The 25,581-nt window shown below is 38.7% G+C and overlaps 3 protein-coding genes across 11 annotated transcripts in view; 2 read left to right on the top strand and 1 right to left on the bottom strand.

Moving 5' to 3' along the window:
- The window catches only part of AP2A1 (adaptor related protein complex 2 subunit alpha 1), a 73,233-nt gene extending 71,806 nt beyond the window's left edge, over window positions 1-1,427 (top strand). Inside the window, exon 26 of the transcript XR_015733764.1 lies at window positions 369-1,427. The gene's annotated coding sequence lies outside the window, so the exon portion shown is untranslated. The remainder of the gene's footprint in view (window positions 1-368) is intronic.
- The window catches only part of FUZ (fuzzy planar cell polarity protein), a 7,206-nt gene extending 3,855 nt beyond the window's left edge, over window positions 1-3,351 (bottom strand). For 2 of the 3 annotated variants that reach the window (XM_034415359.3, XM_034415360.3), the window contains exons 1-3: window positions 2,956-3,280; window positions 1,996-2,117; window positions 390-474 (exon numbers count right to left, since the gene is read on the bottom strand). In XM_034415359.3, the coding sequence (XP_034271250.2) occupies window positions 390-474; window positions 1,996-2,117; window positions 2,956-3,057 (309 nt within the window). In that variant the 5' untranslated portion in view covers window positions 3,058-3,280. Of the gene's footprint in view, window positions 1-389; window positions 475-1,995; window positions 2,118-2,955 lie in introns of all 3 variants that reach the window. The other variant, XM_034415358.3, reaches the window with a different exon arrangement.
- On the top strand, window positions 3,263-25,581 carry MED25 (mediator complex subunit 25). 7 transcript variants are annotated; one of them, XM_087892019.1, is made up of 20 exons: window positions 3,263-3,479; window positions 4,495-4,640; window positions 8,112-8,157; window positions 9,628-9,752; window positions 10,979-11,077; window positions 12,433-12,553; window positions 14,254-14,410; window positions 17,650-17,777; window positions 17,858-17,951; window positions 18,114-18,310; window positions 18,438-18,560; window positions 18,658-18,740; window positions 20,025-20,082; window positions 21,411-21,518; window positions 22,317-22,487; window positions 23,110-23,208; window positions 23,385-23,453; window positions 24,225-24,398; window positions 24,612-24,819; window positions 25,325-25,581. In XM_087892019.1, exons 2-20 carry the CDS (start codon window positions 4,504-4,506, stop codon window positions 25,432-25,434), a joined length of 2,307 nt encoding a protein of 768 aa, XP_087748145.1. In that variant the 5' UTR covers window positions 3,263-3,479; window positions 4,495-4,503; the 3' UTR covers window positions 25,435-25,581. The 7 variants fall into 7 exon arrangements, with proteins under 7 accessions (XP_087748145.1, XP_087748143.1, XP_034271248.1 ...); XM_087892017.1 differs by having other exon boundaries at window positions 23,107-23,208; XM_034415357.3 differs by having other exon boundaries at window positions 18,655-18,740.

The following is a 25,581-nucleotide window of genomic DNA, read 5'->3' as shown; positions in this document are numbered from 1 at the left end:
CTCTTAGACAAACTGAGTGTGTGCGCATACCCAAACTGAAAGGTGTGCGTGTGAATGTGCACATGCACGGATGTATGTGCATGTGTGGACATGCGCACATGCGCAGCACAGACCCAAAGAGCAACTGGCCAGCGGGAGGCGGGGCATCCCAACACCAGCATCACGACAAGAGGTAAGATCTTTTTCTTTTGTGAGCTTCTGTTTCATTGTTTTTAGGGAAACAGAAGCTCATGAAAGAAACACCATAGAGATCTGACCTGGGGTGACGGCGCACATGCCAGCAGAGAGGGCTCTGTGTGCCACCTCTGGTACGCGTGGCATAGGTTCACCATCATGGGACTAGGTTTATCTTCCAATTTCCTTTACAGAGGTCATTTTTGATCACTCACCATGGCATTGAAAACATTGTCAAGAAGCTTTCCAAGACTGAAATCACTGGCATCATCTTCTGAGGACAAGACAATGAGCGTGATACTGGGAACAACAAAAGAGAAATTGAAGATAGTGTCTGGGTGCAAAATATTTAAAGCAGATAGACAGAAAAACATATTTCCCATATTTTGCAAGTTTTCAAATTATGTAAAAGAAATCCAATATTTCACCAAAGCTTACTGGAACTTGAAAATCATTAAGAATAGATAAAATAGCTGCAAGAGATTGATAATTTCTAGGAATACCCTCAACTCAGCTGGAATGTCCAGTCAGTAGAAACTGCTTTGTGAATACAGAAGTAGGGAAGAGAATTTTGTTAGAAACTTTCTTATATTTCCCTCTACTCTCTGAGCTGTCTTTATAACAACTTTGTAAATAGGAATTTGTACCTGAGGTTGTTTTTTTCTTCCTTCATTCCAACCTTTTCCCATTTTTATACTGTGTATTTAAGAGCTCTGGAAATCTAGAAACATATATTTAGTTGAAAAGATGAATAAAAACTACTGAAGTGGCCCAATCTGCTATGTTAATCTGAAATAGTTGGAAGAATTTCTCTACATATAAAATACATTTTGAAGATTAATAGAACTGGAGAATGAAATAAGGTTCCCAGTTTACTCATTTTCAACTTTTTCATTTTAGCCATTCTAGTTTAGAACAGATGTCAGAAGTCTAAAATAAAGGCAGCATAAATAATGTATCTTGAAATGGCAAGAATAAAGAACAATTTTTTCTTAACCCTAGCCCTTTTTAACTCTTCCTCCTAAACTGAAATAATTGCACTTTGGGGGGAAAAAATGCAAAATAAACCTCCCTGAACCTAAGCAAGCATGAAGAATGAAAGAAAACCTTTTTCTATATTGTCTTAGCATGCAATAAAAGTTAAAACAACATAAATATATGTTAGAATGCCTGCTTCAATAAGAAGGCCCAATGTTGTATCATGAATGAATGGGATATACAAATAAAGAAAATAAAATTGAATTGTGGGTATTTGTATATCGATTTTTGATTTTACATTATTCAAGACAGAAGTAGTTATGTAATAGACAATATTCCAGAAAATGAATATTGAGTACCAATAGGATCATTTGTTGTTATTCCACATAATTCAGTAGGCATTAACAGCCTACTGAACAGCCAATGGGAAATCAGCAAAAATTAAAACACAGATTGATACAGGCAATCCGTATTTCCGTATCACACAATTTTCTGCTTCAAGAACTTGAACTGGGATGGAGAGGGCTAGACACTTCATATTAAGAGAAATTCAGGAAACCAGAACCAAAAGGACCAGGGGCAATTAAAAATAGTTGATTTGCATTGGATAGATAGCATTCTGATTATTATCAGAAGGTTCTGGATATCAATATTGCAATTATGAAGAATTAAATATTTTCAATATTCTAAAATTATTGATGCTAAGGACTTAATTTATAAAACCTGAAAGATCTTTTAATTCTTGAAAAAATTAACGTATACACATTAATGCCTACTGAAGAAACAGACCACCAGCTCACAACATGGCAACTTGGGAACATACATATTCCTGATTCTGCATACCTATTATGAAACACTTTCCACATCACATGAGTATTCTCTGTACGGGCTGCTATCAGCTGGACATCTAAATTGGAACCAAACATATGAACTCCATTCAGGGAGCCAATTACAGAAAAGGGTAACTGGGAAAGAAGAGATAAACATTAGTGTAATATTCATATAAGAACATATGAAGGTACGATAGACAGCCAGACAATTGAATTATCTATTTAAACTGAAAACAGTTTTCCAGCTGAAAAGTGGTTTTCCTCACTTTTCTTAACAGATAACTTTTAGCAAAATAGATTAAGGCAGAGCACTTGCCAAACCAGATATATCACTTTTCTCACCCTCATAATAACCTGGATAACTAGCATTTTTAATTCTTTGATCATGCTAAACTTTAAAAACTTTAATTTTAAAAAAATCAAAGGAAGTGTTTTAGCACTGTACTATGACTGTTCCCAACTAAACTACACAACAAGTCAATAATTATCTCCTGACATGCAGCATTTTGGCAAGCATATATTTTCAATAGAAGAGAATGTATGTAGCTCAGAGTTGAACTATGGAAGTCCTTGTTGCTCTTTGAGTTTGGTAGTTTGGTTGCCAATGCCATTATCCAACTAGGTAACATCATCAGTGCTAGTAAGCGTGGGGTTTGCTCCCTGTTTATATACAGTAACTTGCCCTGCCAATGTTGGTGGGGGTATGTTTTTTTTTCCTTTGATAGTTCTTTGATTAGGATATTGTTTTCTGCTTGGTTGTTTGTCTGATGTTGAGCCCTGCCTATCTGAGTGTTGGCCACTGGAGAACAAGAAGCAAACTCCAAATTCATTACTACTGATGATACTTAGTTGGGTAACTGTAAGCAAACAACCTCTCTGCTCAAAAGGCACAGAGACTCCACAAAACAAGTATTTCTTAAAACAAAGTGATTCGCTATCAATTGGAATGAAAAGCAGGATGGGCACCTCTCACCTGCTGCTTTGTAGACCCTCCTCTGCTCCTACAGTATAAGGGCACTCCACTACTGGCCGTAAGGCACAATAAGGTCACGGAATTCTCCGCCTCCTCCAACATTTTGAGCCTGGCAGCCTTTTTCCACACTGGACTGGCAGCGGGAGTAACTCTACCGAACTCAAGACTCCGCTGGTTCTATTCCTTTTGCCTAATATCCCCCACATTTCCACTCTCAGGACTCAGTGCCGCCATATTGAGTAAGCCACGGTACGCCGGGAAGTAAGCAGAGGCGATGCTATGGTAACAAGTACAATCATGCCTGATTGGTTCTTTTTTTCTTTGCCCCCTCCCACCGGCCTGTGGTTCGTTCACTCTTCACGGGGAGGAAGCGGGTGAATAAAAGAATTCTTAATTATCAAGCGAGAACGAAAGATAAATTGATGACTGTTTCCTGCGCGCATGCGTACCGAAGCGGACCCGAAGGAAAGCGTTTCCTGTGGCTATAAAACGAGAGAACTCTAGAAGCCGGATGTCTGTTTCGGGTACGGAGATGGGGGAGTGCAAATGGGAGGGGGAGAGAATCGAAAGTGGGAGAGGCATTTATTGAAGCGTTGAAGGGAGGGTGAAAGAAAATCCGAGTGCGAGGCACAAATAACCTTCCTGCTTCTCCTCCCTCGTCTCATTTCAGCGAAGCCAAAACAACACCCTTCCCATTTCTCCTTCGTGGCTTTGGTTTTAATAAATTAAGCTTTGAGAGTAAAACCAGAGCAAACAAAGACTAAAATATAGCAATATCTGTTTTTCAGTTTCTTAATTTACGGGATTCATTGTAACAAGATGCTAGTGACAGCTAATAATCTGGTTAATTTTTAAAAAAGAGGTAGAGCCATGAGCGGCCTTTCTAGGGCGTGGCAACTAGCTAGTGACTATCAGAATAGCTCTTGATGAGAGTAGTAAAGGTGAAGAATAAGAAGGAATTGCCTTCATCCTTATAGGAGGCTTCTTATAAGTATCTGTTAACTGCTCTGGGAATTAAATGTTGATCTAAATAAACTTTTCCCAGAACCTCTAGGGCGTGAGGAATACTGGAACTGATTTGTTGGGGTTCTGGCTGTGGAAATTAGACAACATTATGTCATGGAGAATGAGGTTTTGCAGATATTGCTGAAGTATAATTCTCACTCATGCCTCATAATCTTAGGCTCAGAAGGCTAGTTCTTCTGGGAGTTATAGTAAAGCAACATTTAGAGATAAAGCTTTGGGTTGCAGGAATCTTTATTTTGAACTAATGGATGTACGGCCCACTGTAGTCCCTTTTGTCTCTTCTTCCCTATGCTTTCATTCCACGTTTCATTTATTAGTCTCCTACTTTTCTTGTTCTTTCACTTGTCTAATGTAAATAGTTTTCTTATCCAGAAATAGTTCACTTACCGTTACGTTGTACAGCATTTAGTCCTCTTTTAATACTGAATAAATACTAAGAAGTCATTTATTTCAACTGGCTTTTGTCTTTAATATTTTGTTTTACTACTCTTCTATGTTCTCACCTCATGGTAGCTGAAGGAGATGGTGGTACCAATGTTGGACATGCCTGCTCAACCTATCGGGATGGTTGCTGATGTTGTGTTTGTTATTGAAGGCACTGCCAATCTTGGACCTTACTTTGAATCTTTGCGCAAGCATTATCTTCTTCCTGCAATTGAGTGAGTATTCACAGACTCAGGATATCATTTGTTTCCCTTGATTTGTCAGTGGAGGATGTAGGTAGAAAACAATGCTAGTAAAATGTGATTGGCTGTTATTGGGTTTTGCATATACAATTTGCATTCTGACTTTAGTAAGCATCTGCATCATGATTTGTAGAAACTCTTCTGATGAGATATATATGATGCATTTTTGTGTTGGGAGTATGTTGGAACAAAGTTGGTAGTAAAATAGAGGATCTTTTTTTTTCCTAGTTGAAGAAAAATACTTCAAGCATATAGAAAGAATAAACTTCTAGATTCCAAATGGTGGAGTCTCAGGGAAGAAGATAAATTGAGAATAAAAGGAACATTCCAGATTAAATTAAGAAGCCCAAACTGATGTTTTATTCACAGCATTTAAATTAAATAAAACAATATGTGCAGTGTCAAAGTAGTCAGTACCATTAGCCAAAGTGAGGGAGTCTTCTCATGTAGCAGATACAGAGCTTTCCAGCTATATGCCATGCAAGCTGTTTTAAACCTGTAGCCTAATCTGGGCCAACTATCTTGTTACCAGTGTTAAAGTTTCTCCAATCAACTCCTTCTGTAAAAACTGGGAAGGTGTAATATTACTTTATATGCCTCAGATAAGAAAACATCTTCAGGTAGCATTAAGAGTTTTTACAATTTATTCTTAACTCTATCAAATTGGTAGATGATAAATTGTATTAAATAACTGAGCCAGAATACCATTTATGCACTTCAATGATTTCAATATAACCTGAGCAAGATAATAGCAAAAAATCAGGTATTGGGTTTGGCTAAAAAAAGCCCTGCATTATAGAGCCAGATTATTGAGGGATTGCCTAGCTTCCTTAAGATCTGCTCAGGGGTGTGCTCTGGGTTGCTTCAATTAAGCAATGATCTCTCAGGATCCCATGAGAATGCCTTTTATATAGCAGTGCCTGCCCCCTGAAACAGAGATTTGGATTATCCGCTTGAGATCCAAATGGTCCCCACAGCTGTTTGGAAGAGGTGTGAAGATCTGGATCTTCATTCACCCAGATCTTTGGTGTGGGAAAGTAAGACCATATGCTTGTGATGACTCCCTTGGAGGCCTGCTCCAGAGAGGATGAGCTCATTCCTGGCACATCAGGAACTGGGTTAATTAATGACTCTGAACTGCTGGCCGAAAGAGATTTATGGAGGGCTTTGGCTGGGGACAGTTTACAGGTCAGTGGAGAGGAGGAGGAGGAGGAGCTGCCTTCCATGTTGGATCCCTACAGCATGTAGAGCAGAGGAAAGACCAAAGGAGATCTGCCAGATTACTCAGGAGAAGGCCTCGCCCATCTTGATGGGCTGCACTGGAAAGCTATTTATCATGGCAGGCAGAGGGAGGCGTTGCTAGGAATAATGTGTTTGGTTTATAGTTGTGTGTGTATTTGTGCTTCCTGCTTGACTTTGTGCCTTGGAGACTCTGAACTTCTCTTGTCAAGCAAGCTCTCATGGATGTACTTTCAGTTTTGTTTGGTGGCTCTAAGTTTATTTGGTGGACTTGTCGGAGCAACTTTCTATTGTTTTATGGACTATTGGCCATTGCCTTGTGGACTAATCTTGGTCTGCTTGTGGCTGGAGTTATTTGGGACAATTCTGAGGCAGGGTGAAGGGTAATATTAATAAACTCTAAAACGCACATGTATGTGAGTAAGTGGGACAGCACAATGCTTCATCATGCTTGCTTCCTTTTATCTTTATGTTTTATTGATTTTGTTGTTATTGTGATCTGCCCAGAATCATTGAGAGTTAATCAGTGTACAATTAGTATAGGTCAGTGATGGCAAATGTTTTGGGCTTGTCATGTCAAAAATTCAGAAAATTTCTTTCTTGACTCTGCTGGCATGTTAACCCCCATCTACCACCCTATAGCAAAAAAAGGCTTTTCTGCACCTCCTATCCAGACTTTCTGCTCTCCTCCAGATTCTATGCTCCAGAACCTCTGAAAATTGCATGAGAGGCCCCTGCTCTTGCAGGGCCTATGGAGCTGTAGAAAAATTACATGAGAATGCTTGCATGATTTTCAATTGCCTAAGAGACTGCCCAAGAATAAAGTCCTCTTGTGTGACTTCCAGAGAGTTCAGAGGCCTGGCATGTCACCAAACATTGCATGGTATGTCATCAGTGACAGGCATTTTATCAGTTTGTCATCACTTGCCACAGTTACATAAAAATGTTAAATCACAGCTGCAAGTTCTTTAGCTGGTATTGGCCTTCATACACATCACGTTCTCAGAAATTTAGGTTGTAATGTATTGGCATATATATATGCAGATCCAAACAAGCCTTTTGTAGTTGATAGATGGAGATTTTGTCAATTTGCAGATTTTCTGTGTGCTGCCCAAAATTTTTGGTAAGGCACATATTGTGCCAATAACCACTGAGACAACTACAGTCATTCTTATGCTATAATCTGTCAATTGCAATTTTCAGAACTTGGTATTTTTGATCTTTAGTTCTTTTTCTTCTACCATTGCCTGGTATTGCCACATTGATTATGGCAAGATTTCCTTCTTTCTAATTACAGTTAAATTTGATATCATGAGCCAAGAGGTTATCAGTTGTATTTAGAAATAACAATTTAACCTGTTCATTTTCTACTACTTTTTTAATTCTGTTCCCACCAATTTCTCATTAGTGACAGATGGTAATTTTTACAAATGGTCCAGTGAATCATTTTTGCTACTGTCTCATGTTGTTTATAATCAGTTTGTGCAATCTTCTTGCACAAGTTGAGTATGATCTACTGTTACTTCTGCCTCTTCACACAATGTGCAGTTTGAATCATTTGACAAATTTTCAATTCTGGCTTTGATTGCATTAATTCATATAATTTGCTTTTAAGCAGCCAGAATCAAGCCTTCTGTTTCTTTTTTTAATCTTCCAGTTGTAAGCCATTGTCAAGTTCATCTGTTTTCCCCTCGATCTTTTTTAGAAAGTGACCATGTAATGTTTTCCCTTGCCAACATTCTGTACTTTTTCATTACATAATTTTGATATTCATATTTTGTTTCCCACACATTCAGTAAGTTCAGTTTTAATGTGTATCAATGTCTGTTCTTGGTTGTCTTTTCTAATCAGCTAATACATGCTCTTCTTCTTCAATAGTTCGTTTTGTATCACAGGTTTAGTCCAGGTTTTAATGGCTTTGATGATGTTTCCACAATTCAATTTTGTTTTTAGCAGTTTTCATGCCCTGGATATATTCTTTACTAAACTTACTTTTAAGTGCCCCATGCTTGATATTAACTAAATATAAAATGTCCAGAAATCTATTGACTCCTAGTAATTTAGTCATTTGGTATTTCAATTCCATTATTGTTTGCAATTTTACCATGATTTAATATTATCATCATTGAATTTCTGGTGCCATATTTATTTAGGATAACTTTTCTCTCCTTTTGTTTTCTAAGAATTTCTTCTTTTCATTTTCAGGTGCTTTAATGGTGGTCCACCAGCTGAAACAGACTTTGGAGGAGATGTGAGTGTGAAAATATTTTTGAGATTCTAAATTGAATAAATAGGGAGCTGGAAAGTGCTGTCTGCTAAGCAGAAGATTAGTCTTGAAAAGCCTTTTCCAATTCTATGAGACAGGAAAATGTATTCCCCAGAAAAATAAATAGGGGGCAACAAAGGTCTGAGAATAGCCAATGCCATTTTGGCATACAGTAGGCCTATGCAACCATACATTCATTCTCCAAAAAGTATATGAGAATTGAAACATAGTAACTATATCTAACACCTTGCCAAACAATTCTATATTTGTATTTCTGCACATTTTAATGCAGTCTTTTGAAAGCAATGTAAATCATAAGTCGTGACATTCATAAAACATGTCACCACGTGATAGGACCTGTTTTTATGACCATTTTTGCAGTGTTTGTTAAGTGAGTGCTATAGCTGAAAAGTGAATCCACAATTGTAAAGTAAATCCATTATTCGCTATGGGCCATTTTTGCAGAAAATCAGAAGCAAATGCCAGGTTTTGGTACAAATATTATAAAACATGATCACATGATCACAGGACCTTGCAAACAGAAGGAAAATAATGTATTATTTCCTGGTATGGGGGAGGTGCTGAAGAGAGAAAAGAAATATTCTTTGTCTGGATATGGGAAATTCATTGAGAGTATTCATTTTTTAAATGATGGAGATGAAGTTGCTTTGTCCTTTTTTGGAAAGTTTCTGACTAAAAACTGTGTAGGATTTGGAAGCTTTCTGAGGTGTTGAGATGATTCAGATCTTGACCTAGAAATATTTGTTTGCAAGAATTTTCTTATATTTTTCACATATGTCTGTTGCAGAAGGAGATAAAAGATAGAAAGGGAATTTTTCAATATATATTACATCTTTGAATAAAATACTGATAGTTTATGTCACTAAATACACAGTGAAGTCATTTTAAATACAGTAATTCCCCTTGTATAACTGAATAAGAAGGAATTTTAAGATCATAATTCTTAGATTATCAGAATTATAAGATCCAGAATATGTTGAACTGCATTCTTACAAATTTACACCATATTCTTGCAATTTGCATGTTGATGCCAGACAGTTGCCAACCTAGACTGGAACCTCTGTTTATGTGAAAATGGTATATTATATAAATAGAAAATGGTCGTCTTGGTTACAGGAAGAACAGCCAAATGTGTAGTCTTGCCATACTTGCTAATGTCATCGTTGCTTTAAATTTCTGTTTCAATCATAACAACCAACTTTCTCTTTTATGAAGATAAAGTATCAGCACCCAATCTGGGTGAAATTTGAGTCTTGCACATCTAAAGAGCAGCAGATTATATGTATACTGTAAAAGAAGCCAAAATCCTTAATTAGTAATAGAGTTTAAGCTAGGAAGAGATCATGTTCGTGTTCATGTGAATCAGATTTTTGAAAATATCTCTGCCCAGAAGCCACTTTCTATCCAACCTCTATTTTCCGACCTATTCTACAGTATGGTGGTACCCAATATAGTCTGGTGGTGTTTAATACAGTAGACTGCGCTCCTGAATCATATGTACAGTGCCATGCGCCAACGAGCAGTGCGTATGAGTTTGTCACATGGCTGGACAGCATTCAGTGAGTATAAGACTGTGTTAATGCTGTTTCTTCTTTAGAATACATTTGTTTGGGTGTAAATTTTTAAATGTGGTATCTTACTAAAATGAGAAAAATAATCTTGGTTTGCTAGTAGAACAAACGTTTAGTCAGTGCTATGCCAGAAGGTTTTCTTCTGCTTGTGACATGTTTTAGCCTGTAACCTGTGATAGGTAATATCTTTGGCTAGATAACTGAACAGGATGAATTTAGAAATTCATGTAGATGTCTCAGTCTAGCAAGAAATGGAAAGGAAGATTTAAAAAAAAAAACCTAAAGTCGAATCATAGCAATTGGATCAGAAGCGAAGATTCCTGGGTTCCCATAAAATATGTGTGTTATAAGGCAAGTGGTAAAATTTACCATTGTACCATCAATGAAGACCAAAACATATCTAAGTGGTGCCTCCAGGATTTTGAAATTTAGATCTCATAATTACCACCCATGGAAGTTCAACTCTAGCTCATTTGGGAGACTCAAGTTAAAGGATGTAATTGTGGGGTAGTTTGATGCTGGAATTCAAACACAATAAGTATTATATAATTTTTAAGTTTAAATTCAGACATCTCAGATTAAAAGATTTTAGTTGCAGACCCAACTAAAAAAGGATAAAAAATGGTGTCTGAAGCCTTTGCAGTTCATTGATTTGAAATAAATTGAAGTAAGCTAGATGGCTCAAGAAAGCTAAGGCACAAGACTAGAAATTGAGGGACCATGAATTCTAACTCCATTTTAGACTCAAAGCCAACTAGGTGCCCTTGAACCAGTTGGTCTTGCTCAGGCCTAGGAAGGAGGCAATGGCAAACCACCTCTGAAAAATCTTGCCAAGAAAACTCCAGGAACTAGTCCAGGCAGCTACCAGGTCTCAAAACTGATTCAAACAGATACACAGACACAAAACTGGATCAAATGTTGACTCAAATATAATAGCTTTGTTTATGCCAGAATTCTATCCACAGCATAAAAATAGTTTTGTTCAGATTCTTGTATTTTGGTTTACATTCATAAAAGAATTAAACTTGTGGACTCATGTCTGAAAAACAAACTAGGATATAAAATCATTCATCATGGTTTCCTGATTTGGATATAACTATACTACTGGTTTTAGATAGCCTTTTGGTTTGTTTGTTCATTACACTAAGGACTGAGCTAAATTGAATAAGGCTTTGGTCTTCAGCACCAGTTTTCATATCCTTTTTGTCTTCTAGGTTTGTGGGTGGTGGTGGTGAGAGCTGCAGCCTCATCTCGGAAGGTCTCAGTACTGCCCTACAACTCTTTGATGACTTCAAGAAGATGAGAGAGCAAATGTAAGTGATCATGAGGGATGGAGGGTGGATGGTGATGGAACAAAAGGCAGAAAGTGTACAAGTACATTCAGTGAATGTACTTGAGAGCACCCATCTGTTTTTAATATTAGCACACATGGTCATGACTCATGTTGGGATTGATTTTGTGGCTGTGTAATTTTTATGCATCTGGAATTGTTTTACACTACCAGGAATTAGATTAAATAAAATGATTTTTTGTTTTTCTTAATTTTTATTGCATTTTTTAGATACATTAACTTCAGTAAATCATGCAGTATCTAGAAAGGAGAGATATGGCATAAGAATTTTGCTTCTGCCTATGCTGTAATTTTCCTCATGCAAATTTGTTTTCTTTTAAAGTAATGCTACATGCTTCCCATTTCTTTGAAGGGCTTATAGTTTCAGCGGTTGATCCATGAGAATAGGAGTTCTAATATTTGTAATATTTGATCTGTTTACAATTTTAGGACAGTGAAGAAGTGAAAATAGATTGATAAAACAGTTGACACAGCTCTTGAAACAATTGTGATACAGGAAAGCTGTGATCCAGTATATTAGCGCTTAAAAGAAAAATTAAAGCAGCTTATTCAACTACCAGTTTGATCAGAGACATGTGGAAAGGAATATTACATTTTTCACATCACTTTATTGTTTAAATGCTCCCTGCTAAAACTGCTATGAGCTATGAAGCAAGAAAATCCAAATAGTGTGGACATGAAAACCACCCAATATGCAGATAAATTCCATTTCATCCACAATCACACTAAAGAAATAATATGCTTGGTTTGTTAAATCCCTCACTCAGATGGGGTATTTCTTCAGACAAGATAGTCCCATCTACAAACATTAAAATAGAGGGCAAATTTGTATCAGTATTGCCCATGTAGCTTACTTTCTGCAGTTAATCCTAGATGTTACAAATGTTCATTTGAAATTTAGAGTGACACTGAAAAAAAGTGACTTTTAACTGGTCCTCGCACTTATGACTGTCATGACTCCTCATTATCATGTGATCAAAATTAGCAACCAGCATGTAATTATGACAGTTGTAGCTTCCTGGTCATGTGATCCCCATTTACAATCTTTCCAGCTGGCTTCTGCTAAGCGAAGTTAACAGGGGAAGCCAAATTTATTTAATGATTGCATGATTCATTTGACAATTGCAGTGATTTGTTTAGCAACCATGCCAGTATCAGGCATGACTCACTTAATAACTGCCTTGCTTAGCAAAGAAAATTCTGGTCCCGATTGTGTTTGTAAGTGAAGAGGTACTTATAATAATGCACCGTGTACTGAATGTGTAATTCCCCAATTTTCATTCATTGTGTCTTTTTTTGGTTGTCTCTCCCAAACAGAGGCCCCACACATAAAGTCTGCATCCTTATCTGCAACTCGCCTCCCTATCTGCTTCCAGCTGTGGAGAGTACCACATATTCAGGCTATACAACAGAAAATCTGGTTCAAAAGATTGGTGAGGTGAGTAGAAAATGTTCGGTAGCCATTGCTCATTTCATTTCGGTAAGACATGTTAATGCTGCCCATCATTCCTCTATCTTAGTGGCCCCCAACCTTTTGGGCACAGGGACTGGTTCCATGAAGAGAGGCTTTTACACGGACCGGGTGTGTGTGTGTGGTTTTGAGTCCTGCCTGCATCCCACAGATGGAGCCTTTCTTGTTTGTGCAGACCGGTTTCTGGAATGTTGGGGACCCCTGCTCTATCTGAGTCATCTCAAATATCAACGCATTGTGGCCTAGAGGAAAACAGATTTCAGCTAGTTATAAGAAGAGCTTTTTTATGTTGAAGGAGTATTATGCTGGAATGCCATGTGGTTGGTGGCAAAGAATGGCCAAAGGCTAATGTAACCAGAGATCTCAATCCTCTGACACCCCCTTTTCTCTTTCAAGCCTCAGGGTGAGAAAATGACATATATTGTCTTAGCAGATGTCTGAACTGATCTCCTACAGGGGATTGTCTATCTTTGGTGGACTCAGTAGCTCACCTTTTGTCTCTTAATAAGGAGTCTAGTATTCCCAGGGAGGAAAGTAAATGAATTGTTGCTAAAATAATATATCCTCAATTGAGAGCATACTTTTAGTAGTGATACAAATCAACTCAATATGTACATTTTCTAGGTTTTATTTTATCTCTTCTTTTGTTACGAAAACATTTTATTTATAAATTTGATTCTTGCATTTTCCATTGTGAACATTTCCTTAATCAAGAAATATTTTATGGTCTTCACCATTTTTATACTTCATTGTTAAAGCTAAGTCTAGTTCCTCTCCTATAGACCCAAGTTAAATATCACATCAGATGACAATAAATCTTCTATAATTAATACAGCCTCCAACATTGTTAGAAAGAGGCTTAGAATTTACTTTGCAATTAAAAATGGCAAACACCCAAATGAGAAGACATTTGAAATAACATTGTAAAATTTTGTGAAATAACTAAGACTAAGGAGGAAGACTAAAGGAAGAAAAGGGAAGGAGTAGACCGTTAGATGTTTTTCTTCAGTTTGCCTAAACTGGGCACGCTCCAGGTTGTGGGTATCCAATTCCATAGTTGCCATCCATGGCCTTGGTGGTTGGGTGTGAGAGACTGTGAGGATTAGGCACAGGAGGACAAGGAGTTCAGCAAGTGGGAGAAACAGCACAATGCAGAGTGGAGGCCATTGAAAAGAAACATTTCCCCTTAACTAGTTTGCTACAGTTATTGGAAACTTTTTTCTTTCAAGATTATGTTTTTACCCTGACTAGATAGCTATCCAAAATGTGTGTAATTCTTGCTTCTTGAGTTTGCCAGCCTTATGGCATTGGGGAATTTTGAAATTTATTTCAAAAATCTAAAGGCTATCCAGGTTGGGGATTCAGCAGATTTTTGTACTGTACATGTAGCTTGTCTTTCAACCAATGTTGCTTTCAAGATGGCAGTCTACAATCTGGGAATTAAGCAGATCACTACTAGCTTAGCTTTAACAAAGATGGTACAACAGTGTCTTACATATCGTCTGCAGTTGTGAGTCACTTTGCAACATGCTAGAAGACTAGTGGTAAGTAGAAGTAATGCCCACAGTTTAGGAATGAGAGTCTGCATAAGTCTCTACCTCAAAACTAAATAGGGAAGAAATGTATAGTTCTTCTCTCTCTTTATCTACTCTGTTTTTCTTCCCCAGCGGGGAATTCACTTTTCTATTATCTCCCCACGGAAACTGCCAGCTTTGCGCATTCTCTTTGAGAAATCTGTGACAGGGAACATGTTAGAGACTCAGTTGAAAGACTACAGCCAGGACCCCCGGCACATGATCCTTATCCGTGGTATAATGCTTCCAGGTAAGAGCTGGTCTTGGAAATGTGGATGAGGCTAAAATAGATCATACTGGATTGTTACAACTTGTTTAATTTAGAGAAGAATGAAAAGAGTAATACAAGGTGTTTAGTACCCTACAAAGGGAAAGGAAGAGAGGAGAGACAGCAGGGAGATTTTATATTGGTCCTTGGACTTGCCTGACTCTCTCCCTGTTACAACTTGAAATTAACTAAAGGCTCATTAGGTTCACGTTGTAATAATCTGATTAGATTTCTAAGTAGATTCTCAGTCATCCAGGCAATGGTTGTCCAAAGATGACTTTTTCAAAAGGCAACTGGACTTTGTTTTTCCTTGAAGATATTTCACTACTCATTCAAGAAGCTTCTTGGATGAGAAGCAAAATGTCTTCAAGGAAAAACAAAAACAAAGTTGCCTTTTGAAAAAAACTAGCACTGGGACATCTGATTAGATTAAGACTTGTTGTATTTAGATGGGGTTTATTAAAATTAATGGGACTTACAAATCACATCTAATATAACTCAATTTTTTAAAATTGTACCTGTTCCACTTTCTCCTCCTTGAAATTGTTGGGGGGGGGGGAAGAAGATATGGGGAGTGCTCTTTGTCATAATCCATGCTGCTTTTTTCCACAGCAAGTATTTCAATTGTCTGCCCTGTCTCCATGGTAGCCCAAATTTGTTTTCCAAATGGATCGTGTCTTCAAAGTCAAGAATTGGGCTTGTTTAGGTTTTTTGGGGGGGATGGAGAGGAGAGAGATTTTTTTTTATAATCATGAAGTAACTCAAGGGGGAAAAGAATAATGACAAAGCGTTTTATATTTCAGTGCCCCAGGAATCTCGGGTTTTTCCTTTTTATCAGAAGTCCAGATTACCAGCTTTTATGGCATCCTGTTTCACTATGCAAAATTCCAAGCAACAAATCCTGGAAAATAGAGGAATAGAAATTGGATTTCAGTGCATTTTTGTTTCCGATTTTTCTTTACTAGGATAAGCAGAAGCAAATTTAAATAGGAGACTGATCAGGCTATAAAAATATGCTTGAACTTAACAAGCCATCAAATTCAGATATCATAGTAAAAGTATCCATGGCCATCCAACTAGGAGAAGTAGAAGCTATAGTACTTATTCACCTCTAGCACTTCCATTTAATGCATTCACATACCTATTTTTCCAATATAAAAAATTGGAACCCAGCATTTTACAAATAATGTATTAAATTGTAAACGTATTACAAGTAATACTGAGCAAGGTTTCAGCTAATTGGGTGCATCCTGTATCCTCATTTTCTTCATTTTAAATCATTTTTAAGTTTAGTGTGCTAGTATGTTTCTATTGGCTACAATGATTGCATTGGAATGGGTAACTTGTTGGTGCCAAGAGTGAGCCATATCATTAGGGAGGAGGGGGGGTGTTTGCAGGACATCTTACAGTACAGCTAGGACTTGCTTATTTTATTTTATTTATACAAATATTGATATAGCAAACTCATTTGAGTGAGTGATTTTATCACAACAATGAGAGCCAAAATATGAAAATAGTTCCCATGTATCACCAAGCCATGTAAAAACAATGATCTATGATCAAATTATTTTTTCAAAAGGTATTCTGTAACTTCTATTTTTTGTTTCTAGGTTTGTTTGCTTGTCATATTTAAGAACCACTTATTTCCCTCACAGAGGAACTATGAGCGGTGTTCAATAAAATATTAAATGGATATTAAGATTTAAATTAAGGATATTAAGATATTAAATGGATATTAATTTTAAATATATAATTTTATTTATTTGTTTGTTTGTTTGTTTTAATTTGTATACCGCCCTTCTCCAGCAGGACTCAGGGCGGTGAACAGCCAGAATAAAACAGAACATACAAAACATAATTTTAAATGGATATTAAGAATTGATTAAAAAGGGGGGGGGCTTTTATGGCACCAGTCAGCCTCTTGGCTGCATGCTTATCTGTGCTCCCCAAGCAAAGGTGCAAAGCCACGTTCTTGCATCTTTATGGAAGCCCAAGAGAAGGCAGCTCACCTCATCTTCAGAGGGGGCAGTGGTCCACAGGGCAGGGGCAACAGCAGAGAAGGCTCTTCTCCTGGATTCCATTAGTTGGAATTCTTTGACTGCCACATATCTTCCCTGCCTGCCTGGGTGGGGCAAGCTGATGTAATGGGATGAAGACAGTTCCGGTATGCCAAACATTTAATGGAATAAAATAATAAAGGATGCATGCTGTGGGTCCTATCAGCCCGATTATTCCAGCTGGTGGGGTCCAGGAGGAGGGCCTTCTCTGCTGTTGCTCCTTTCCTCTGGAACATCTTGTCCCCCGATGCGAGGCCGGCCCCAACACTCCTATCTTTTTGTAAGGGCCTAAAGATATGGCTGTGGCAGTCGCTTGGGGTCTCGGTAGCAGATCAGCACAATGGAGGTGGTTCGTTGAGTAATAACAGATCTCATCTTTCCCCCACTTCACTCCCATCCTCCTCATGTGTCTTTGGTTTTAATGTAAGAGCCTTGGTGGCGCAGCAGACTAAAGTGCTGCTAAGTACCACCAGCTGCCTGCAATTACTGCAAGTTCAAATCTCACCAGGCTCAAGGTTGACTCAGCCTTCCAGCCTTTCGAGGTAGGTAAAATGAGGACCTGGTTTGTGGGGGCAATAAGCTGACTTTGTATAAAAAAGAACACCGCTTTGGGGGGGGGCAAAAGCCCTACTAAGCAGGTATATACAAAAGTATGAAGGCTATTGCTTAACGCATTGTAAGCCTCCCTGAGTCTCCGGAGAAGGGCGGCATATAAATCGAACCAATAAATAAATAAATGTTCAATTTTAACTTTTTATGTTTTAGCTTAGATGTAACTGTAACCCAGAGTTATTCTATGGTAAGATGGGTGGCCAATATGTTTTATAAATGAATGAATGAATAACAGCATAACAGAGTTGGAAGGGACCTTGGAGGTCTTCTAGTCCAACCCCCTGCTACAGATTAAACAATCAATAGGTTTCCTGGCAGGGTAGGCTTTCTGAACCATAGGGGAGAAATGTTCCATAATGTGGGAGAGCATGATGGAAATAAGGTTTGTGGATTTTCACGCTCGTCACATGCTTGTATTTGTGTATGTATATGAACAAGATGTAATTGGCAGGAGGGAATGTGTCTCCTTGTTATGATGAATAATATAGCTTGCAAATCGTGCATATTATTTATTGTGTATACTTAATGTCAACCTCTCTTCTCTGCATGCAGTAGGAGGAGCAGGAGCAACCAATAACAACCTGCAGCCCAAACAACCTGTATCCCAGCCTCCCACAGTTCCTCCTCCACTCCCTCCAGCACAACCACAGGTTCTGCCACAAGTTTCTCAGCCGTATCAGGTACATCCTTTGCCCTCAAGTAACCAATGGTTTGGGACATTTCCTTTCAAAAATCTCCTGATTACGTCTTTCTGATTTAGGTTACACAACCCGCTACTCTTACTGCAGCCCAGGCAGCTGCTCAGTCTGCTGTGGAAGCCGCCAAGAACCAAAAGACCGGTCTAGGCACCCGCTGTGAGTCCCTGGGTGTCTCCCAGGATTGGGGCTAAAAGCAGTGCTTTAAAGTTTAGGCTTGGAGATGGGGAGGATATTAGAACAGAAAAAAGTATCAGAAGTGGTGATGATTATGGATGGTGAGTTATACATTCATGTTTTTTCTTTCTTTCTTCTGAACAGTCCCTTCGTTGAATACCATGCAACCAGCTTTCAGTCAAGCTCCTACGCAGACCCTTCCAACAGGCTCTGTTCCGGCTCTGACTCAAAAGCTCCCTCCCTCGTCTCAGTCTAGTCTGGTCTCCACAGTAACCACGGGCTCTGCCCTGATGGTTCAGCCCCCTGTGCAAGCCTCCCCACAATCTGGTGCATCAGCCATGGTACCTATGGGCCCTGATAGTTTTGGCAGTGGGAGGCAGACACTCACACAAATCTTACCATTTGTTTCCTTCAGGATGTGACTGGCTTGCCAACTGACTTCTGTGCGTCTCTTCTTCCTCTACCCAGACTAGTGGTGTGCCTCCCAACAGTATGAATGTGACTCAGCCGACACAGGCACAAATCGGAGCACCCCAGCAATCTATCCCAAACAAAGTGATGGCATGGAGTGGGGTGCTGGAATGGCAGGAGGTGAGAGCTGAATTATGGAAGAGAAAGAAGAAAGATTCATAGGAGCTCCTTACCCTGATGCATTTTGACCATGTATCCCGTCCTCTTTTCCTAGAAGCCGAAGCCAACTTCTGTGGATTCCAATACTAAGCTCACACGTTCCCTGCCTTGCCAGGTGTATGTCAATCAAGGAGAGAATTTGTGAGTGCCTCTGGATCATTTAACAGAAAAAAGACACATTGTTGATTATTTGAGAGCAGGGAGGCGGAATCAAAACTGGTGTCCTGATACTGGTAGAAACAAGCTGAATTTTGGAGGCTTTATGAAGGAAGAAGACAGATAAATATATCAGAGGTGCAATGAGTAGGAAGTAGTCAATTCTAATACATTGCCATCCTTGTCTATTTGGGTAGTTTTCTTACAGACACAGGCTATCTTTCTAAGTTATAAGGTCTTTTGTGAATACAGAGTCTTAATGGAAATAACAAAGGGAGTGGAACTCATTTTCAAAAGTTGGGAATTGCTGGAGTAAGTTCTGCACCCCCACTCTTGAAAAAAAAACAAACCCCTAGAAGTCTTACAACTAATCTGGAATATAACTTTTGGGGTGATTATAACTGTGAACCCTCCTCCTCTAAAGACCCTGCCGACTATGTCTCAGATTAAAGTGTAGTGGGATGCTGATTTCCCATCCGGGAATCTTTAGGCCAGTGTTTTAAACCAGGCTTTAAATCCCATACTGGTTGGGGGATTTTGGGAGCTGATGTCAACTCATGTTGAAGTTGCTACGATTGAGCTAAAGACTTAAATACTATATGGTGAATACATCGTGTGCATGCTACCTGCTATTGTATTTCCTACTTTGGTTTTTAATTGCTTCCTAATGTGTGAAAATTATTACTTTTAACTGTACATAGTTTTGAATGTATTATTAGGCAATGATTAAATTAGATGAAACAAGTTAGATATGTAACAAAATGTTGCATTCAAATGTCATCAGTGTTTCAGTCAGTCATGTCCTTCTCCGTGATACTCTATCCAATATCCTCATTTACCTGCATTGCTTCTCACTAAGACACAATCATCATTCCTCAGCTGTTAAGCACATTCAGTCCTCTGAGTTACTTGTCCTCTATAGGGAACAAAGATTTTTTTTTGTCATCTGCAGACTAAGACGCTTTTTATGTGATACTATTTTGGAAATACTATTCCTGACCCTGCTTATATTTTCCCAAGGCAGTCCTATGTAGTCCTTAGAATTTTTTTAAAAAAATCTATCTTCCATAAATATTTGTTGATAAACTAACCAATAAAAGTGAAGCATGCAACAACTGTTAAACGCAATATGTTAATACAATATCTAGAGTACATTAACATTTGGAGAATTGTATTTTCAGTTGTTTATATGTGTTAGATGATAATGATTTTAAGCAGAGGTGGGATGAGAAATGCACAGCTTACTCTCCTCTCCTTGCTCTGTTGTAGAAAGGCTGAGCAGTGGCCTCAGAAGCTCATTATGCAGTTAATTCCTCAACAGCTCTTGGTAAGTGAAATGTATGTGATTTCTGAAGGCAAAGTGTGAAATAACACTATCAGAGTTTGCAGCAATCCATCCAGCACACAAGTAAAGAATTCAGCAGGATTCATTTATAAAAGAAACTTCTTTATATGCAGTAATATAAAGCATGATGCATTTATACAATATCCATGCAGTAGAAGACAGAACCAGAAGACAGAAACACAGAAACTATATAAAGAGAGGCTATATTGCAAGGACAAAGCAACTCTTATATACGAATCAGTCAAGCTAAGCCACGCCTAGGCTCTGAGCCATCTGGGTCACCAAACAGTCCCCATTGGCTGATCTGTTACCATGTCTATTCCAATTCATGAAGTCTCATACACTGGCAAACTTCACAGGCAGATTCATTTTGCAGAATGAATGGTACCCTGGTATTGCCAAAATCTTTTAAGAGCTGCCCAGGTAAATATAGTGGCACTGGTTAAAACTTTGATCTGTACACCCACATCTATAGGGATCAGTGTGGAGACAAGGTGTAAATCAGTGTTTCACAACTTTAGCGACTTTAAGATATGCAGACTTCAACTCCCAGAATTTCCTAGTCAGCTATGCTAATCGGAATTCTGCGAATTGAAACCTGCATATCTTCATTGGTCTAAATTCACCCTCACTTAATCTGCCTTGCAGGGTTTGCTGGATGAAGTTAAAATCTTACCCTCATCCCACCAGTCTTTATTCTAATGCCTTCATTATTAAGAACAGCAAAGAAACATTGATATTAAACTCAGCTTTGCAGATGACCTGAGGGGCATTTGAATAAAGAGGCCAGTCTTTAAGATTTTTGGAAATTCAGGGGTGGTAATATTGAGGCTGGGTCTGCCAAATCTGATTGATGCCCTTTATTGGGCTTGCTATTCTTGTTGCTATAGTGATTTTAGTTGTAACTATGGATATGGGAACAGCCTTGCCATGCTAAACAATTTTTAGAAGGATTAAACAGTGAAAGATGGTCTGCTTCTACAGGCATGACAGATGCCACACTACGGGTGGGCAGGCTTTTCTTCTGGAAGTCTTATGTACTGTGAAGAAAAAAGGGGTATATTGTTAAATTGATGGAGGTGTCTTAAACTTCTTCCCTGCCTATTTTGAAATCTCTTGTATTATTATATATAAGTTCTTATATTTTTACAGTAAGTCTATAGAATTAATATAGTTTGTCCTTCAGCTTTGCTTTTAGCATCACTAGATTTCCCAGAAATTTGTCTTAATTGAAATTATTGACAAATTAGCACGGCTTGGAGTATAAACAGATTTGGTTCCACCTGAATTAATCCATTCCTTCTTCACAGACAACTCTGGGTCACCTGTTCCGCAATTCTCGCATGGTGCAGTTCCATTTCACCAATAAGGACTTGGAATCCCTCAAGGGACTGTATCGCATCATGGGCAATGGATTTGTAAGATTCTACAATTGCTAAGATGTGAACATGGTTAAAAGAGATTCAACCAAATTAAAGAAGTAGATGCTTCAAATTGAGGCTTGGTCATGATGGACAAGTTAAGGCAGTCTATTTTCTTTCCTGTTTGGAAAGCTGCCTCATGAGTAAACTGATATAATAGTCAAAGTATCAAGATATATATAACTGTATATACTGGTACTCCAGTACATAAAATTTCTAATACTACTGACACTTTTTATGATAGCCATAGAAAGTGATTTTAATGGAAAATGTCTAAACATGTTGGTGAAGTTACTTGCCTGGGATGTTATAAATCCCAGAATTGAATTCACTTGCTTAGGATAGTATAAATCCTGGAATTGTAAGTGGTAAACCATGATCTTACTGACATATCAGTGGGGTTTCTTATTCTCTCAAGATTGCTAGAAGAGATCCTTTGACGGTAGTGTTGAAGCAGTGGGATGATTAGTGACGATCTTCTCAGTTTGGGTGACATTATTATAGAGGTCCCTGATTTTGGAGATGCATTAGTAGCTCAGTTTTATAAATTGCATTTATATACCTATTTATCTGTGTTCTTCCATTTTTCCTGATGCATTTAGTTTGGGTCAATATAGGTTTTTTATTTCTTCTTGACTTTTATATCTTTTTCTGATATTAAATGACTTTGTGATCCCTGAGAGAAGAGCAATACAGCATACACATGTAAATAACAATAAAAGATTTCATCTTGGAAGGACATTTCTCAGAATCCCCCACCCTTTAGCCAATGCACTTTTCTTGTCACATGAGCAGGCTGGCTGTGTCCACTTCCCTCACACAACACCTTGTGAGGTGCGAGTGCTGATGCTGCTCTATTCCTCCAAGAAGAAAATCTTCATGGGGCTCATTCCTTATGACCAGAGTGGTTTTGTCAACGGGATCCGCCAAGTCATCACTAACCATAAACAAGTTCAGCAGCAAAAGGTCAGTAACTGATTCTCTTGGTCTTATTTTTTCCCCCTCGGCTGTATGTTCAAGTTTTTCAGCAGACGGAATCTGTTGAATTCTAGAGCTACCTCAGGTGTGTTCCTTAAGAGAAATACCAGTTTTGTCTCCAAAATTATAGACTTCCTTTTACTTTTAAGTATATTTTGTGTTTATAATTTGTTAGTAAACTGGAAGATAAGACCTATTGATATTCAGCCATTCTATATCAAATTTCTGCCTTGAATGCTATGCTATGAAAAAAACAGAAGGGAAATTTTATAATTGAAAATTACTTCTGAGTGTGTTGAAAAATTACCAGAGACTATATTGTAAATAGTTCCAAGTTTCATTTAATACATTTCTTACAGTATTTTTTGCTTGGTAATAAATTGATGCTGTGCCATTTCTAAGCATATAGCATCTTTAGCTTTAATTCCTGAACCAAGATTTTTGTATTTGTACAAAATGTATTTGTGCTTCTGTATGGAAGTACAGTCAAAATATTTTGGACTCCGAAACATTTAACACTGGCATTGTGTAATACTAAGCAAGGTCTATAGGGTTACAGTTAATTCCGGAAGGCTGTAATTTATTTCTTCTTCATCTCTCTTTGTAGCAGATGGGGGGTTCTCAACCCATGGGGTCCACACCCAACACACAGCCCTTCCTGACAAAGCAGCCTGGCAGTTTGCCAGTAACTCCAGGAGTCCAGCAGCAGGTAAGGCATTAGGCAGAGTCGATTTTGCCCTAACTGTGTTTGGGCAGCAGTCACACAAGACAGGAGAGAGATATCTATCTCTTGGCAGCATGTCCGGACTTAGAACTGCATTACCTGTTTCCTTGCCTCACTGGCCACTCCTTGTTGGTTTTGCCCCTTCCTTTATCTTTTTACAGATGGGTGGGCAACAGGTGAGCCCCGGTATGCCTCAGGTGGGACTCATGGAAGAACGGCAACAGGGTTTGGTGAGTCCCTTGTAGAGGTGGAAGCTGCTGTATGTTTTCGAAGTAGATTCATCCCATCTTAGAATCATTATTTTCTTGCAGCTCCATTTATTTGGTCCTATAAGATGGTGCTCTGGATGGAAAGAGGATGGAGGCTAAGCAAATTTATCTCTTGGTTAATTCAACATTCATTTCATAACTGAGTGGTACACAAGCTAAGACCTCCCATAGCCTCCCATACCCTGCCATATATTGCCAACAAGCTAAATTTAAGATGATAAGTGAGAAGGATGTTGTTTACAAAAGGATGTAATTTAACTAATAAACAAATTTAATATATTTTTCACTACAGTGTAACTAGCAAGATGGCTTTCAGCATGACATATACAACATCACCCTAAAGGAAAACAGCATTTTGGTTGGAATCGCCCAGTGCTTGCCTGGCTTTTCATATACAAACCCTCATTCTTTTTTTTCAGTCTATTGATGAATAACACAAAAATGTTCCTATTATGGTTCATTTTTCCCAAATATTATTTGGGCTTGAAAGGACTTTCCCATATTTAACTGGCCTTCAGGCAAGGTTTCTTCATATCTTTATATTATTTGGTCATTGCAGAAGTCCTTCAACTGCACTCCACATAGTGAGATCAGCAAATCCCTGTCAAAAAGTTGCATTCTTTTTGGCACTAACCCCATGTTTATTGCTGGTTACTTGCAACACCTTTGCAATGGTCTTTATCAATTGCTGTGTACATTCTTGCAATGAAATATTTCTTCTCCTTTTCATAGATGCAGCTCCGAGTGCAGCAACCTCAGCCAACTGCTCCACCTACCAACCAACCTCCACAATCACAGGGTCCTCCTCAGGCTGGGCCACAGACCAACCAAGGAGGGGCCATGCTTAGGCCCCAAAACCCAGGAGCCAACCCTCAGCTCCGAAGTCTTCTTCTGAGCCAACAACCGGTGAGTGCTATCTTTTGCTCTCCACAAGCCCCCCCCCGCCCCATTTTTTCCAACTTTTTAAAACTGAAGAAGTTTGCTGAAATGTTAGAGCCGTCCAGCACCGCAGCTCCTTTGCTTCTAAGAGCAAAGAGTGGCTGCATTGCTTAGCTTAGCTTAACTGGCACTTGTAATAGTCTGAAAAGAATGCTATGCTTCCCCCTCTTCTATATACAGCCCCAAACTGGAGTCCCTCAATCCCAGCAGCCCCTTCACCATCTACAGCAAGGGTCTTCAGGAATGTTACCACACCAGTCCATGGGGCAGACTCTTGGGCATCAGCCTCCTGGGCAGCAACAGCTCCAGCTTCCTGGACAACCTCTCATGCACCAAGCTCCTGGGCAACAGTGGCCAGCCCAGATGGCACCACGGCCACAATTGCAAGGTATGGGTGGGCTTGGTCTGAGTTGACCAAAAACAAAAACTGCTACTCCCCAGAAACAGCTGCAAGCAGCCAAGAGTTGGGATAGGATTTTTGCTTTTGGAGAAAGGAGCTATTTCTTTCAAGACACATTAATTTGCAGAGGTGGGGGAGATAGATTTGAGAGGAGCATATGTCACTATCTAGTTGAGCAGGTTATTATCTATAGAACACGGGCAACAGATGTGAAATACAGTAATGTATAGTAAGGTAAGAGCTGTGATGATGCTATTTCCTGATGTTCTGACTATCTTAAGAGGGATTCATTGATTAATGGGAACAATATATTAGCTATTTCTGGGGATGGAAGAGAAATAAAGGCAGAAATCTTTTATTAGGATTCCCTTCTGGGTCTAGCATTTGTTCAGAATGCCCAGTGGATATAAAATTAAGCAGGGCACTATAGCTAATCCTGTAACCAGAGATTCTTCAGTTGTAAAGCCTCTTGGTGTTGTCCCTTCTCTCCCAGGTCAAATGCTAATGAACGCTGGTCCCCGGGGGCCTGTTTCTCAACCAGGCCTGCAGCAGGTTCCTGCCCCCAGCATCATGGAGGATGACATCCTCAGAGACCTTATCTGAGGACGCAGGATTCTCCTCCAGTGTCACCCAGTGCTGAAATCATCTCTGTAAACTGGGAAGATGCTTCCTTTCCAGAGAATATTCTTTTTTTCTCATTTGTAATTTTTTTTTTGTTCCTGTTAAGAAATATTATACACTTGCATTGAA

Source organism: Pantherophis guttatus, chromosome 4, assembly GCF_059756535.1.
Source record: "Pantherophis guttatus breed Tessera chromosome 4, ASM5975653v1, whole genome shotgun sequence".
Lineage (NCBI taxonomy): Eukaryota > Metazoa > Chordata > Lepidosauria > Squamata > Colubridae > Pantherophis > Pantherophis guttatus.
The sequence above is the reverse complement of the archived record's forward strand: the minus strand, read 5'-3'. Positions and strand labels throughout refer to the sequence as shown.